The following is a 15,518-nucleotide window of genomic DNA, read 5'->3' on the forward strand; positions in this document are numbered from 1 at the left end:
TCCTCCAGAAGGGGGAGGTTCGCAGAGGTGGGTCTGACCTGGTTCTGGGAGCAGCTCCTGCAGGGGGAGAGGAAGTCCCATCGCTCCCGGCCAGAACTAGCAGCTGGAACCCGGTGCATGGTAGGAGCCCCCAGTCCTGCCCCTCACCTGCACTAGCCAGATTTCATGGGGGAGACCAGATTTCATGGTCCGTGATGCGTTTTTCATGGCCACGAATTTGGTAGGGCCCTCCTTATGGCAAATGTCTCTTGCTAAGAAGAGGAGGGAGTATTGTGCAGGGACTAGGATGAGAGACTCATGGATTCCAGTTCTCACTTTGATGCATATTGTTAGATAATGTGATGTCTTGGGTGACTCATTTAATCTTTGAACCTTCAGTTTATCCAGTTGACACCAGTCTCGCAGGAGCTTGGAGTTTAATGTTTCCACAGCATTTTGAGATCTCTGAAAGGTGCTACAAGAGTTTGTATTTATTATGTAGCACTCTTTGCTTTCTAAATTTTTATTTAATCCCTTATTTGCTGTAGTATCTTTTCTGGTGCATCTACTTTACATGTGTTCTAGCTATGAAGTAGGCACCTGTGCTGCTCCCCTCAACAGTTATGATTTAAAGATCGCTAAGATAGTGCACAATTTCTCCTTTCTGTGTTACTGAACCAACCCATAGCCCAATGTCCTGGATAGCTGATGCTGTACCTCTAACTTGACATCCCGTAAATACTGATCATTCAGAGCTCACGTTTGCCCTGGAGAGTTGTCCAGAGAAGAAGTGCAATAATTTATGATGTCAAGTTTCTATAATTTTCTGTCACTCTAATACTTCTGATATATTTTTAATAACAAATGCAATGTGAAAACACTGTTAATTGTTGGCAGTTTAGGAGACGTGTATGCATATGACAGTGCAATGGACCAAGTATAGATATGGGGAAAAATGCCACAATTGGCAGAAAACTGTACTTGGATGTGCTGCTGGTTGTCTGCATTGTAATCACTGCAAGTCATGGAATATTTTTCCCATTAGAGTCTTGTATGTACAACTACAGATATGAAAAGAAGGTATTAAAAAAGGAGTTTGGAATGTGTGATCACACAGTCTAGTAAACTACAATCACTTTAAATATTTTTAAAAGATACTTGTTTTTTTAAAAAATAATTTATTTTCTATAGGGTTTTTATCAATAAAAACAGATTCACTAGCTGTACAGTAGTACTTCGATTCCCTTAGTTGAGAATAAAACTGTTTAAAACAGCCAAAAGCCTACACGTGGGGTTTTTTTTGTGCTTAGTCATTTAAAGAACAAAGTTAAATATAAATGTTTGACTTTTCTTTCATGAGAATACAGAAGCTGATAGTTAAAGTAATGCCCTCTGTGTGAGGTATCGTCCAAACACACACATTTAAATAAAAACTATCTTTGCCTCGAAGAGTTCACAATTATGAAAAAGTATGGGATAGAGGTAGAAAACATAAATTAGCTTTTAAAATAAATATCAGTATCTATTGTTTGTCTGGATATTAATTGGCTAATTTCTTGTAGGTATCTTGGTAGGATATCTTAGAATAATTTTAAATTTGATGGAGATTTTCAAAGTAGACTAGGAGATTTAGCCATCTCTTCCATTAATTTTAATGGAAGAGATGTCTAAATCCCCTAGATTGCTTTGAAAACCTCAACCTGTGAATTATCTTGTATGGTGGTCATTTAAAGCTTCTTGAAACAGGAGTTTGTGTAGAACTTTTTCAGATGTAAGGATTTGTTTGGTTTGGACTACACTAAAAAAAAGTTAAGAATATTAATGCAAAGTCAAACACTCAAAAGTTAGGATATATCATTATCAAGGTTGCCTCTGGAACCTTAATTTGGTCCCCGATTAATATGCATTATAATATTGTCTTTAACTATGTGATCACAAACTATTTTTTTCCACACAATCCCTTTCTGGAAAATTTCAGCCCAAATGCATAAAGTTTTTGACAACGTTAGGAATAACTGAAAACAGGGTTTTAAATGGGAAATGTGCAGCAACTCTAATAACAGTGCTACCAACCTTGCCTATTATGGTGTAGCCATAGCTATATCATAGTTCAGGTTATATTACAGGTTTCATCTCACAGGAGTGTCTTACCTTTTTATGGACGCCATTTGCAAGAAATTTGAAACACTCTGCAGTCTGTACTTTGCTTTACATGTTTCTTCTTCATGTGCCTATTTAGAAAATATCAGTTACTCATAGGTAATGTTTGTTTATAGAGCATTAAGGGGTAATGACTAGCAGCCACTGTGGATTTACCAGGAACAAGTCATGCCAAACCAGCTTGATTTCCTTCTTTGGTAGGTAATTGATTGGGTGGATGGGGTAATGTGGTGGGCATAATATACCTGGACTTCAGCAAGGCTTTTGACACAGTCCCACATGACATTCTGATAAGTAAGCTGGAGAAGTGCGGGCTTTGCAGAACTACCATTAAGTGGATACATAATTGATTAAACAACTGTGAATAAAGAGTAACTGTTAATGGAATGATGTAGGATTGGAGAGAGGTCTCACGTGGGGCTCCACAGGGATCTGTTCTGAGCCTGGTGTTGTTTAACATCTTTATTAATGACCTGGATGTAGGGGTAGAGAGTATACTAATCAAGTTTCAAGCCGGCCCCCGAGATCCTGCTGGGGAGTGGGGTCTGGGGCTTGCCCCGCTCTGGTGCTCCAGCCGGGGTGCTGGGTGGGGGGCTGCACCACGCGGCTCGGCCCCTCGATCCCAGCACGGAGCACCCTCCTGCACCCCAAACTTCTCATCCCCAGCCCCACCCCAGAGTCCATACCCCCCAGCCTGAACCTGCATCCCTTCCCGCCCCCCTACCCCAGCCCAGAACCCCCTCCCGCCCTCCAAACCCCTTGATCCCAGCCCAGAGCACCCTCCTACATCCCAAACTCCTCATACCCAGCCCCACCCCAGAGCCCGCACCCCCAACCAGAGCTCTCACCCCTCCAACACCCATCCCCAATTTTGTGAGCATTTATGACTCGCCATACAATTTCTATTCCCCAATGTGGCCCTCAGGCCAAAAAGTGTGCCCACCCCTACTCTAGTGACTGGTCCAAAAATGTCTATCAGTTACCTCTACCCGCTTCCGCTACAAAAGTGTGAAGTGGAGATCTGAGGGTTCAGGGTTCAAATTCTGTTGCTTATCTCTCCAGAATGTTATAACTGCATGTGTTTCACACCAGTGAGAAGAATCTTTTAAACATTTTTAATATAAAAACTATGGTAATCACTAAATTATTTTGGCTAAACTATGTTGTACAGGAGTTTCACCTTTTGTCATTTGTATCACATTTGGGTTTCAGGTGTTGAATATTGAGGCATGCTTCACGCAGGGATGGGAGACCAAGAGGGGGAAGGAGCAGAGTAGGTAGATATGGTGCTGGAGTTCAGTCATACAGCCTTCTGACATAGCTATATCTGACCTCATCCAATTTCTAAGTCCATGAGAGGCTGCAGCATGTTATAGGAAGTGAGCAAACTTTTAAATACAGCAGGTTGGTCTTGGTATGTGTAGTTCAGTAACTTTTAAACAGGATGTGATGGGGTATGTAGACCCCATCCCTGGGTTGGTAAGGAGCAGGGCTTCTACTATGTGTATTCCTATCTACATTCCTGGGGAAGATGTGTGATAGGATGTGCAACCCTCATCCTGGGGTGGTAGGGTAAGTTTTAACCCTTTTGTCCTAGGAAAGGCCATACTGATTACAGAGGCATTTAAGAAGGGGCAGACATAGCAGGAAGTAAGGGGAGCAGATCTTTCTTAAGCTTTATGCAATGTAATGAGAGTACAGTTGAGATGTAATATATGTTCAAATTATGTAGTGTAATGAGTGCCTCAGGCTTTATGTGATATAATGAGAGTTCCAGCCCTGGAACAAGATACACTATTTGAGAGCTCCTCACGGCTACTCTCTGCGCTAGACCTAACAATGACAACAGTGCTGACAACCAGACCAGCTCCACTAACATCAGTGCCGGAACGATGTTCACTGGAACTGCAGTTTGTGGAGAGCTTTCTCCTGCTCCTTACTGGGCCACTCTTCCTCCCCCACCTTGACCGGGGAGCCATCATCTGAGAGATAAGATTGGTACTCTGAAGACTTGGTACTGAGCCCCAGTGCAGAACTGGCAATAGATGGGTCTCCCACAGTCTGGCCAGCACCAATACAACCTACCATTATGGCCATACTGGCTTTGAGGCCCACCATCCCACAGATTTTGGAGTGGGGCTCCTTTCTAGATCTTGGCAAAAAGGAGGAAAAGTATGGTCACCAATGGTGGTGTTGGCTGGAGCACCCTCACCAGAACCAGCAGGAAACCTCCTGAAGATGCAGCAGAGGTAGTTAGGAAGACATTGCAACATTTCCTGCCTAAAGAATCCTGTTCATCCTCAGATGAAGCAATCACTGTGGCCTGACACCTGGCTGTTGATAACTTCTGGACTTTCCAGGGGCTATTGTCAGTTCCTCTGCACCCACAAGAATTGCTCTCCCAATCAGTGATTTCATTTTATACCCAAAAAAGAGTTTATGGCACACCCTGGCCTTACTCCCCTTGACCTCAATGCATGTGGAAGAGTGCTACCGGGTCCCATCCAAGGCCTTCAAGCACATTTTATACACATCCACAGTTGAGGACTTGGCCTTTGAAGGTGTAGACTTATATATCACATTAATGGATGATGCACTACATTCTCTGAGAAATTCTAGAGTGACAGTCAGATCCTTGGCCATGTATATCCCAGCACTATACCATAAGCTTTTCCAGTGCCACCTCAGAGACAGAGAATGCCATCTTTCTCTCCGTCAGCAGCCTCAGTATTCATGCAGAAATTGACCCTGCTATTCACATAGGAACCTGCCACCATCTCTTCCATCATGCACTAACCTCCCTATGAAGAGCAGCAGGTTTGACAAGACAATCAGGAGCTACACCAAAACCACCTTGGAGCTGACCTCCAGAAACCAGCTTGCCCCTTTTCATCAGGCATGGATGCACACTGCAGCTGACAAATGGGTATTGAGTATTGTTGTCCGTGGCTATGCCATTCTGTTAGATTCCTTGCCTCCTACTGACCCTCTTTCCCCATTCCTATTCAGGGACTCTCCTCATGAGTCTTTTGCAAATGGAAGTGGCCTCATTACTTCATTAGGAGCTGTAGAACAGGTTTCAAGGTGTACAGGGGAAGAGGTTTGCACTCCTGATACTTAGTCATTCTGAAGAAGAAAAGGATTCTTTGTCCTCTCCTTGACCTAAGAAAGCTAAACAAATACATATGCCACCTCAGATTCAGGATGGCAATACTTTCCTCCATTATTCCGTCCCTTCAAGCTCAGGACTGGTTTGTGGCTCGCAACTTATAGAACACATACTTCCACATCGCCACCCACCCAACCCCCAGGAAATACTCAACATTCATAGTGGGGCCAAACCATTATCAGTACAAGATACCACCCTTCAGACTCTCCATGGTACTGAAAGTTTTTATAAAATGCCTACCCATAGGGGCAGCCCACCTAAGGAACCAGGGTGTGTACTGCTACCCGTATCTGAATGATTGGCTGATGGGAGGAAGATCACATCAGGAAGCTTTGATAGGCTTCAGCTGTGCCCTTCTAATGTTCACCTGGCTGGGACTCCCGGGATGAGAGACTGTTTCTCTTAGTTCACCATCATAGACAATAGAGTTCATAGGCGCCAGGAAAAATTCCATCATAGGAAGGGGATACTTTTACTTTAAGATTCCTTACTCTCTGGTTGTTACCAAATACTGTGACTTCACACCCACTGATGACAGTATGGACCTGCCTTATGTTGTTAAGCCATATGTCCATATGTGATGCTGCTTGCCACACTTTGCCTGAGACCTGAGGTCTGGCTCAGGTTGATCTACTCCCCCGTAAAGTATCACTGTGCAGTAGTAGTTTCATCCTTCCTCATGCAAAATTCCTTCTCACATGGTTCTGGAATTCCATTTGAATCAGTCAACTTCCTTGTGTCTTCTCAAGGCCACATTCCATGCAGACAGAGAAGAAACTCCACACCTTGGCCATATTCAGGGTTCTTCGATACTGTACTGTACTGACAGGACCAAATCTTTCAGACCGTCCCCATGTCTGTTTATGTGCTGGCCAGTCTAAAGGTCATGCAATTTAATCCCAAAGACTTTCTAAATGGGATAATACATTGTATCTCTGTGCTACCAGCTACCTGGTGTACCTCTCCCGCTGTTAAAGCTCACTCCACCAGAGCTCAAGCAGCATCCCAGTAATGCTTCTGCAATGTGCAGTATCTGAAATCTGCAAAGTTACTATGTGAAGCAGTCCAGTCATGTTTGTTAAGCATTATACACAGAGCCTGGCTGCAAGGTCAGATGCCAGGTTTGGGAGACCTTCATTCTATCATCAACTAATGCAGCTGATACTCCTCATGCTCTGCATCCTCAAGAGCAGTGGTTCCCAAACTTCAACGGTCCGCGAACCCCCTCCTAAAAATGAATATTTCCAGGGATTTTCTCCCTTACTTAAGCGTAAATTATAGAAGCAGTGATCTTGGAAATAATTTAATTTTTTTTGACACACGCTTATTACACACTATTATTACATTATTATTTATTACATTATTAATGTTATTACATTATGAAAACGGCAACACTCTTCCAAGATTTCACTGTTGTAGCTCATATCCCTTTGATTAAGCCTTCTACATGTTTCATCAAGGAGTACCAGACGTGAAACAGCATGAAGATATTTAAGAAGCCAACTCAAATAAATAAAGAATTCCTCCCACAAGCATTTGGGTCTGGAGCAGTCCAGGCAAACAACGCATGACTACAACATAGCTTAAATGTGTTCTGACAGGAAGTCATGGTCACGGGGGTCGGACTGCCGACCCCCGCGCCTGGGGTCCCTAGGGACAGTTCTGTCCGCCATTGTAGAATTTTTTTTTTCTGAGAACCCCCTGATATATTTCACAAACCCCCAGGGGTTCACAGTTGGGAACCACTGCTCAAGAGGATACTGCTATACACACTGACACATACTCAAAGAGGACAGTTACTTATCCTACAGTAACTGTGATTGTCAGAGATGTTTAGTCAGTGTGGATCCCAAGACCCTCACTCCATTCCCACTTCTGGAGTTCTCAGCTAACATGGGCTTTGAATTTTGAGGGAGGGTCTACCTACAAAAATAGGATCCATATCTCAAAGAACCACACTTACTGTAAGGTAAGTAACTGTTCTTTTCTATGCTTTTAAGGCTTTGTGTTGGTGGAGTGGATCCTGATGCAACGTTACCTGTAATTAAACATAGCTTTTTGTTAATAAATAAATGGTTGGTCTTCTTTCTTGATAGAAGTTTGTGTACAGGAAATGTAATCCACGTTGACTATGAAGAAACCATTTATGTATATCACAAGGAGAGAAATGGAAAGGCATTATGTAGTCCCTATGTTTTATGTATGGTATTTTTTCACCTCAATTTTTTTCCAGTTTACACTGGCAAAAACAGCATACAGTTCCACTTAGAATTGTGGTTTTTATGCAACTTTTGTCAGACAGGCAGTCACCTTTGGATTCAGGTCATTTAGCTCTTGGAAATGAGCTGTCTTTTGCATTGTAATGCAGTCAAGGTTGTCATGGAGTAGTTCTTGAAGGAAATATAGGGCTGCATGAGAAGAAAAAGCCTTAGATGTACTGTCAATATTTTTATGTCAAGACAAAAAACATATTTGGATGAGACTGGGTTTTTGGACAACAGTTGGATATGATTTTCTTGTAGATGACACAGAATTCAAGTACTTGAACCAGTTAATTTTCACCTGATGCCAATATTTGCTATCAGTGTAAACAAATCCCTTTAGTGCTGACTGTTACCTGTTCAGAAAAACAAGTGCTTTTAACATTGTGAAGTCTTAATAGGTTAGGAGTGGAGAGATGAAGATATTGCAAGTACAGGTAATCCAAATGGATTAATTCTAAATTATTGTGTGGAAATAATTTCCCATATCAGAAATAAACTCACATCAGGATGCCCTGGAGGGCAACCTGAAACATGAATGTTAAATGAAAAAAGACATCTTCTCAGGAAAACTGTAGATGCAGTTCAAAAGTTGCACTAGTTCATGTACTGAGCTGTTACTTAGATTTTTTTTTTTTATTATTATGGTATTCATAAGGCACTAAGTCAGGAAGGACAGGAATACCCTCCTCTATAAATACTATACTGGGTTTTCTGCTGTAGTAGTAGAGCTGGCATCAGGTACTTTTTAAAAAACCTCAGGCTAGAGCAAAATGTTTTTTAAAAAACTGTAGTAATAAACACATTTTCAGACCCCAGAAAAACATTTGACTCTTATAGAACCAATGCTGCTGCCTTCTTGTGTAAACGTTCCATCTTCTAGGTGTCAGATGCATTCTTTAAACAAAACAGTGTTCAGTTTGCACCAGATATTCAGCAAATATCCTGTTGTGCTGCCTCAACATAACCAGACAGTTTTTTAATATTTCTGGCTAGGTTTTTTTTGTTTAATTTTGTGACTTTTTTTAAATATCAAAATATAAAAGTGAATGTATCTCATTGAAATTTTCCTTCTCTTACTGTTTTTGCAGAATCTAGATATGAAATTACACTTTTTAAAAAGTAAGAGTAAGGAATGAAAACATTTGTCCACTGTATGTTTTCAACGTGGGCTTTCTGTGCTATCTTCTCCTGTCCTACACACTTTTTATTCCAGGTGTTTATTCCTCTTTATTTAGGTGCTGATACACTATCTAAACAATTGCCCTGTTCTTTTAAGGTCGTGGTAAATCTCTTCAGAGGCATCTGTTTTTCTATATCATTGTACAAAATCCTCTTTTAGAGAAACAGTATATTTATCACAAGATATTGTACTCCAAATTTGTACATACACTTCACTGGTTATTTTTCAAATAGAGATTGTAAGTGCTTAAAGCTTTTTGCTTTTTTTTATGTCCTTTAAAATGATCAGGACGTAAAACAGATGTTCAACATTTGAAATGCCTTTTGAGTTTTTAGGAGAAATAAGCAAATCTGGCTTGTTCAGTTATTTTGCAGAATTGAAATCCATAAAAATGCCTAATCAATAATTTAAAAAATTAATTCCAGCCCATCCCTATTTTCCCCATACATTTTATGCATGCACTAGAGTGCATACTTGATGTATGCAATGATTGCCTTCTGACTGGAGCTTCCCCCCTGGCCACAATTTCTTACACTATAGTCACCCAAAGCTTTCCTCAATCTGCTAATATTTCTTTATTCTAAAAAGTGTTATGCCCATTTTCCAGCAGAATTATAGTTGCATCAGTGCTACCAGCGATGTAAGCCCAGTGGTAGAGCCAGGTGCATGTATTGCATCAAGTCAACTAACCCTGCTCAGTCACACACTTTGAGTCACTGAAAGTCTCCTCCTCCCCCCTCCCTCCCCCTTTGGCTTGTACCCTTCTTGTTTATACTTTTTAGGTCCCTTTGTTTAGGTGTGAACATCCTTGATTACCACTTTAGACCGGAAGTCATCGCCTATCAGTATATGGACAACCATATTTTCTCAATCACAACACAATTGAGTAAGCTTTTACTCTGAATTCTTTTTATGTTTTTTATATTTTTTTTAAACTAATGTATGTATAATTTTAATTGAGTTCTGGACCCTCAGTATGTTTTTGACATGGACCAGATCAAAAGATGTTTGCTCACATTAAAGCGTGAATATACAATAAAACAGCATCTAAGTGTCTGCTACTGCCTTCCATAACATGCACATGTATTTCTTCCCTATTGAATAAGGTCTGTTAACATTTACATAGCTTTTCTTGTCTCTAACTAGGTTAGCCTCTTTTTCCCCAGGGCCCTAGGCAATCTGTTTTCCCTTGCTTAGTTGATAGTTTAGAGAACAGCATACCCACACAGTCTAATACCCCTTTGCTATTTTTATATTTCATATCAAATGTTTTTTCTCTTGGATGATACCTAGTCTGTCACATTTCAAAAACTCAGTTGGATATCCAACTGGTAAACAGTACGTTGTATCCTTTGAGACATGTCTAAGGAATTATATTGTACTCTTTGTACTTTTAGCCACAGAGTGTATCTGCTTATGATGCAAATAAGGCTTTTTTGGGTGTGTGTGGGGTTTTTTTGTTTGTTTTTTTTTTTAAATGGTGGTATTGGGAGTCACACTGTGTCTAGGTATGACTGCCATACAAAAGTCAAAATCAAAACAATTCCGTATTTGGCTCAAAATAGGAAATATTTGAGGATATTTGGGAAAACATGGAACACTTTTTTTTATAAATAGGTCAGTCATCTCATTTATAATGGAACACAGTTTGAGGTATACCAAGCAATTCCTAAGATCATTACATATTAAATACATAATTTTACATTTCTACTTAAGTGGGAGCTATAGTGAACATCCACATATTATATAATATTTATTAATCTCTTATAAACTCAATTTAACCTAAGAACAAGTACAGAGTAAACAGTGAAAGCTATGAGACAGGTCTTTCAGGACATTCCCTTGGTTTGAGGAAGGATGTGAATGAAAACCAACTCCTACATAGATTATTTTGTCCCTGATAGAGAACTTAGAAAAATTGAGACCACAGAGTAAAACTAGGTATTTAGTGCACTATATTTAAGTGGACACACTGACTATCTAGCTTTAAAAATAAAAGTTATGAGTGGTTTAAGATAGTACTTTGAATCCTATTGCTAAATTTTGTGGTTTTACAATGACACTTTCCTATTTTAAAAATTCTAATCACTTCTATTGCTATGTGAGACCCACACATACAAAAGAAGAAATGGACTGACTATACAGAGCAGTCAGTGAAAATTACTAGATATGAAGTGTTGCCAAATGTACAAAGCAAACTGACTTTTTTTCACTAATCACTTTATACAGTAATCTTAGGTGTTACTTTTAACAATAAGTTTTAAGAAAAATTAATGTACTTTTAAAGTTGTCTGTGTCCCTTGAAAGTGACAATTCTGAGCTCCGGCTGCAAATTCAGAGTTTAAGATAAATGTGTTAGACATAATTAGTAAAAAAAATTTACATTCGGTCCAAGGAATTTACATTTGATCTGAGATGACAAGCTAAAATGTGGAAAGTAAATTTCAGTGCAACTTGAGGAACAAATATTTGTCTTCATGCTGTCAGTATGGTGATAAGCTTCTGATGTTTTTTCTCTCCTGTTTTTCGTTTCCAGTGTTCTTTTTAGGTGAGTTTTTGAATTCTTTGAGTCTTTTCCCCTTTTCCCAACAGTGTTTGTTTATTGTCTCAGAGAATCTCAAATTTGTGAGCCTATTCAAAGCTTACTGAATACATGTGTTTAGTGTTAAGTCTCATCATATGTAAAAACTTTATTTTTGCATTCCAGTTGAACTTTCATCCATTTCAAATAAATCTGTTCTGGGAATACATAAAATAATTTGTTGCAGTTTTCATTTGCTATATTGTGTTATGGAGCTTGTTTTTTTTGCTAGAAAGAAAAAAAAAATAGGTAACTCCATGTGTTCTCTGTCCTACTTTCCTGTGCCGTTTTGTAATTTGAAAGTTGAACTACATTCACTTCTAATCTTCACTCACAGGTCCAACATTGCCTCGACAGAATTCACAACTCCCCCCACAAGTGCAAAATGGCCCATCACAAGAAGAGTTGGAAATCCAGAGAAGGTAAGATTTTTAGCGAACAAGAGTACATTAATGGCGTATTTACCTGGTTTTGATACTCAGCTATGGAGAGAGATACCAATAGATCTTAATTTTACATTGTAATAGCAATGACCTAGATTTATTGTGCATTAACTGTACCATGTAGATTTAATATTGAAAAGTAAAATGTGTGTTCCTTGAAATAATTTACCTGAACATTTTTCAACAAGCTTTACAATCCTCTGAATCAAAATATAATATTAGTTATTTGACTTGATTCTTTTGTCTTAACTCCCAAATGGTGCCCCATTGCTTTCTTTCTTATGAAGCTTCTTTCATAAGGGAAAAGACTGGGCCCATCTTGTAGTTCCTTTCTCCTGTCAGTTCGTCCCGTGGGAGAACCCTCATCTGTGCTTCTCAAGTAGTCCTGGGAAACTGTCTTCAGCTGGGGTAGTTTCTTTAATTGAGCCTACTTAATAAACACAGTCCCACCCCTTGCAGACTCTTACTTCTAAGTCTGTGCAAACATAGCAATGCCTTCCCTCCAATTGGTCTCTTGCACCAGTAATTACTGTAACAGGATTTCCTGGCTCCTACCTCAGAGCCTGAGCCCTCAAGGACTGTCCTCTTGTCCATTTAGTTTTCGGAACAATTTCTTTCACCAGTACCTCCCGTGGCAGTCCGTTGGGAGCACCAGCCCAGGCATTTAGCTTTGTGGAGTACGTTGCAGTCCCCTTTCTGGATTCCTGCTGCCCTCTTCTCTCAGGGTCAGCTAATTAAGTTCCACCTCTTTCCTCGGGTGCAGGTGGTAGTCTGACTAGGTAGCCATGCCAGCTCCAGGCATTCTGATCCAGAGGATTGTTATCCCTTATTCCTTCACACACGGTTACATTCTTTAAAGGCTCTGTATTCCCCATATCAGTTAGAAGACTTTTTAGAAAAATGAATGCTCAAAGTCTCCTAATGCTCAATTGTTTCATTATAATTCACTGATGTACCCAGTACTTACGTTGCAGTACAATTTCAACCATTCATAAAAATAAGAGCCTATTCTTAAATCTAACTTTTTTAGTATTTACAGCCATTTAAATTTTTTATTTACACAAAGTAAATCATTTTCTAATTAATATAATCTGCTGGTAACTTTAGTCTTACAGACTTTTTAATTGAAGTTCACATTTTGATAAATTCACTTTTTAAAATAGTACCACAATAACCCAGCAGCTTAAATGGCATCAGAGAACTTCCAGGCACATTTGCTGACGATGTCATCAAGAGCCAATCTGTTAAAGGAGGCATAGAACAGAAATGTAATAATGTTGACAAAGGGAAATATATTAGCTATGTCGGAAATTCCACCTTCAAGGGCTTATCTATATTATGGTGTTTTTATTTCATTTTCCCCACCAGTGCAACTACATTGGTATGAAAAACAAGCAACTGGTGGTGGTACAGCTTACCCTTTCCAAATCATTTCTTACACTGTTGCAGCTATACCAGTGTGAAAACCTAGTGCAGATAAATATTTGGTCAGGGATCCACCAGTCTGGACAACATAGACCTTCCTGGCATTGGCCAGTCACTAAGGTAGTGATTACCAGTAGGAATACTGGGAGAATTCAGTACCACAACTTTCAACCAGATTGATTTATTCTCCAGTCCAAGTCTCTGTTTTTAAATACTGAACCTTCATTCTTGAACTTTAGATATCTCTGCCTATTAACATTCTCTGTCAGTCAGTAAAGAGTGACAGGGAGGGCACTTTCTCCATAGAAAGAAGTAAAGGATTAAAATGCAATGGGGAGTTAATAGCCCCCTTTCTGGTTGTGATCCCTCTCAGGCAGGGGTAGTCAATAGGCAGACCGCAAAGATGCTTTTGAGTGGACTGCAAGGACAGAGGAGATGTGTGGGCGAGGCATGTGGGCTCACTTGTTCTCTTTCCCTCCCAGGGAAAATATTGACAACAGGGTACAATATTTCCTAACCTTTCCAGTTCGGGGTATGCCTTGTGTAACTTTTTTCTTAAACCAAAATAGTGTTTTTCAGTGGAATTTAGGAAAAAAGTTAAATGTTAAATCTTCAATATCAAGTAATTACTAATGAAATACCAATTTAACACTTACGGATTTAATTCGAGTCTTGTTTTTTTGCATGCATCTTATGTATGAAGTAGTGAACAGAAACAGAGAGTTCTAGTTAAAAAACTAGAAGAGGAGTTCAGTTCTATTTATTGTACTCTTCTTGTTTGTGTCTAACTTATTTCCATTTTCAAGTTTGGTGCCTTGTGGACTTTTTTTTTTTTTTTAAAAGAACTTTCAGTGTGTGTTTACTTATATGCTGATGGCTTTACTATCTGCAGCAAAAAGGGCTGGAAAAGCATTGCATTTTGGTCACTTTTCCACAGAGGCAGCTTTAGTGTGGGTTCAGGGATTCAGCTGCATCCAAAGAAATCATGAAACCAAAGGTACCAGACCTGAGTGGCACTGCGATCATTTATGCTGGGTTCCAATTCCACTCACTCAAATTTGGCCCAGCTGCCCCTCGATCATGATAGAGGGCAGCCGGGCCAAACCCGAGTAGTGCTGTGTACCCGTGTGCCAGGTTGCAATGCCAGCAGGCTCACTCTCCAGCCCTTTCCCTCCACACTGAGCTCAGATGAGGGTGCTGCTGTGGGTGGTCAGTGCCCCCTCAACTCAAAACTTATGTCCAAGAAGAGTCCACTTATTGAATCGGAAGACTATACCTACCCTTGCTTTTTTCAATGATTTCAAGATAATTTTGAAAACTCATAATTTTGTGAAATATTTGACTAGAATGTGTAATTCTAAATCCTTCTGCAGTTTTTCTTTAGTAAATACATTATTTAAACTGAATATAATTGTTAACTTTAAACTTGAGGTGTACAGTTGTTTGTGTTAACATCTTTTAAATTCCCACAGACTTTCTTGTCATAATAAAAAGCCACCAAAATATTCAGGAAAAGTCTTTTGTATAATTGAGGGAACAATGAACATTTAAGAAAGGTGTTCTACGTCAGTAGTTCTCAAACTTTTGTACTGGTGATCCCCTTCACATAGCAAGCCTCTGTGTGCAACCCCCCATATAAATTAAGATAAAAACACTTTTTAAAAATATATTTAACACCATTATAAATACTGGATGCAAAGCGGGGTTTGGGGTGGAGACTGACAGCTCACGACCCCCCATGTAATAACCTTGTGACTCCCTGAGGGGTCCCGACCCCCAGTTTGAGAACCCCTATTCTGCATGCATTTTGAATGTATCAAGATATGTACACTACAGTGCTTGTAGTATAGACACTTGCTACACTGACAGAAGGGGTTTTTCTGCCACTGTAGTAAATCCACCCCCTCAAGAGAACTTAGCAGTTTCTTTACCAGGACTTAGGTTGGCTTAACTACATCTCTCAGGGGTGTGACTTCTTACACCCCTGAGTGACATAGCTAGGTTGACCTAAACTTTTAGGCGTAGACCAGACTTACAAATGTCCAGCACCTCCAGCCTCTCTAAAACCTCCCTCCCAATCTGCAGGTCCACCATTTGGATGGACAGTTTACCAAAGGTTTTCTATGACAAAGGTGGCCATTAAAGAGCACATGGTAAATTTGCAGAAGAATAAGGGTGCTAGTCCCAGAGGCCTGTCCTAGTTGGATAATGAAACTTTGCCTACCTAAATTCACCCTAGAGTTTGTGTTTTAATCTGCTATAGTATAATTCAAATGATCTTCAACTGCTGTGTAATGCTGCTGTGAGCTATTGCTGC

At 39.9% G+C, this 15,518-nt stretch overlaps 1 protein-coding gene across 23 annotated transcripts in view; it reads left to right on the forward strand.

Annotated features, from left to right (window-relative positions):
- The window catches only part of ENAH (ENAH actin regulator), a 172,095-nt gene that overhangs the window by 111,794 nt on the left and 44,783 nt on the right, over positions 1 to 15,518 (forward strand). For 12 of the 23 annotated variants that reach the window (XM_037895638.2, XM_037895644.2, XM_037895645.2 and 9 more), the window contains exon 4: positions 11,671 to 11,755. In XM_037895638.2, coding sequence (XP_037751566.1) covers positions 11,671 to 11,755 — 85 coding nt within the window. Of the gene's footprint in view, positions 1 to 9,548; positions 9,639 to 11,288; positions 11,301 to 11,670; positions 11,756 to 15,518 lie in introns of all 23 variants that reach the window. The other 11 variants (XM_043543573.1, XM_043543574.1, XM_043543582.1 and 8 more) reach the window with 3 other exon arrangements.

Source organism: Chelonia mydas, chromosome 3, assembly GCF_015237465.2.
Source record: "Chelonia mydas isolate rCheMyd1 chromosome 3, rCheMyd1.pri.v2, whole genome shotgun sequence".
Lineage (NCBI taxonomy): Eukaryota > Metazoa > Chordata > Testudines > Cheloniidae > Chelonia > Chelonia mydas.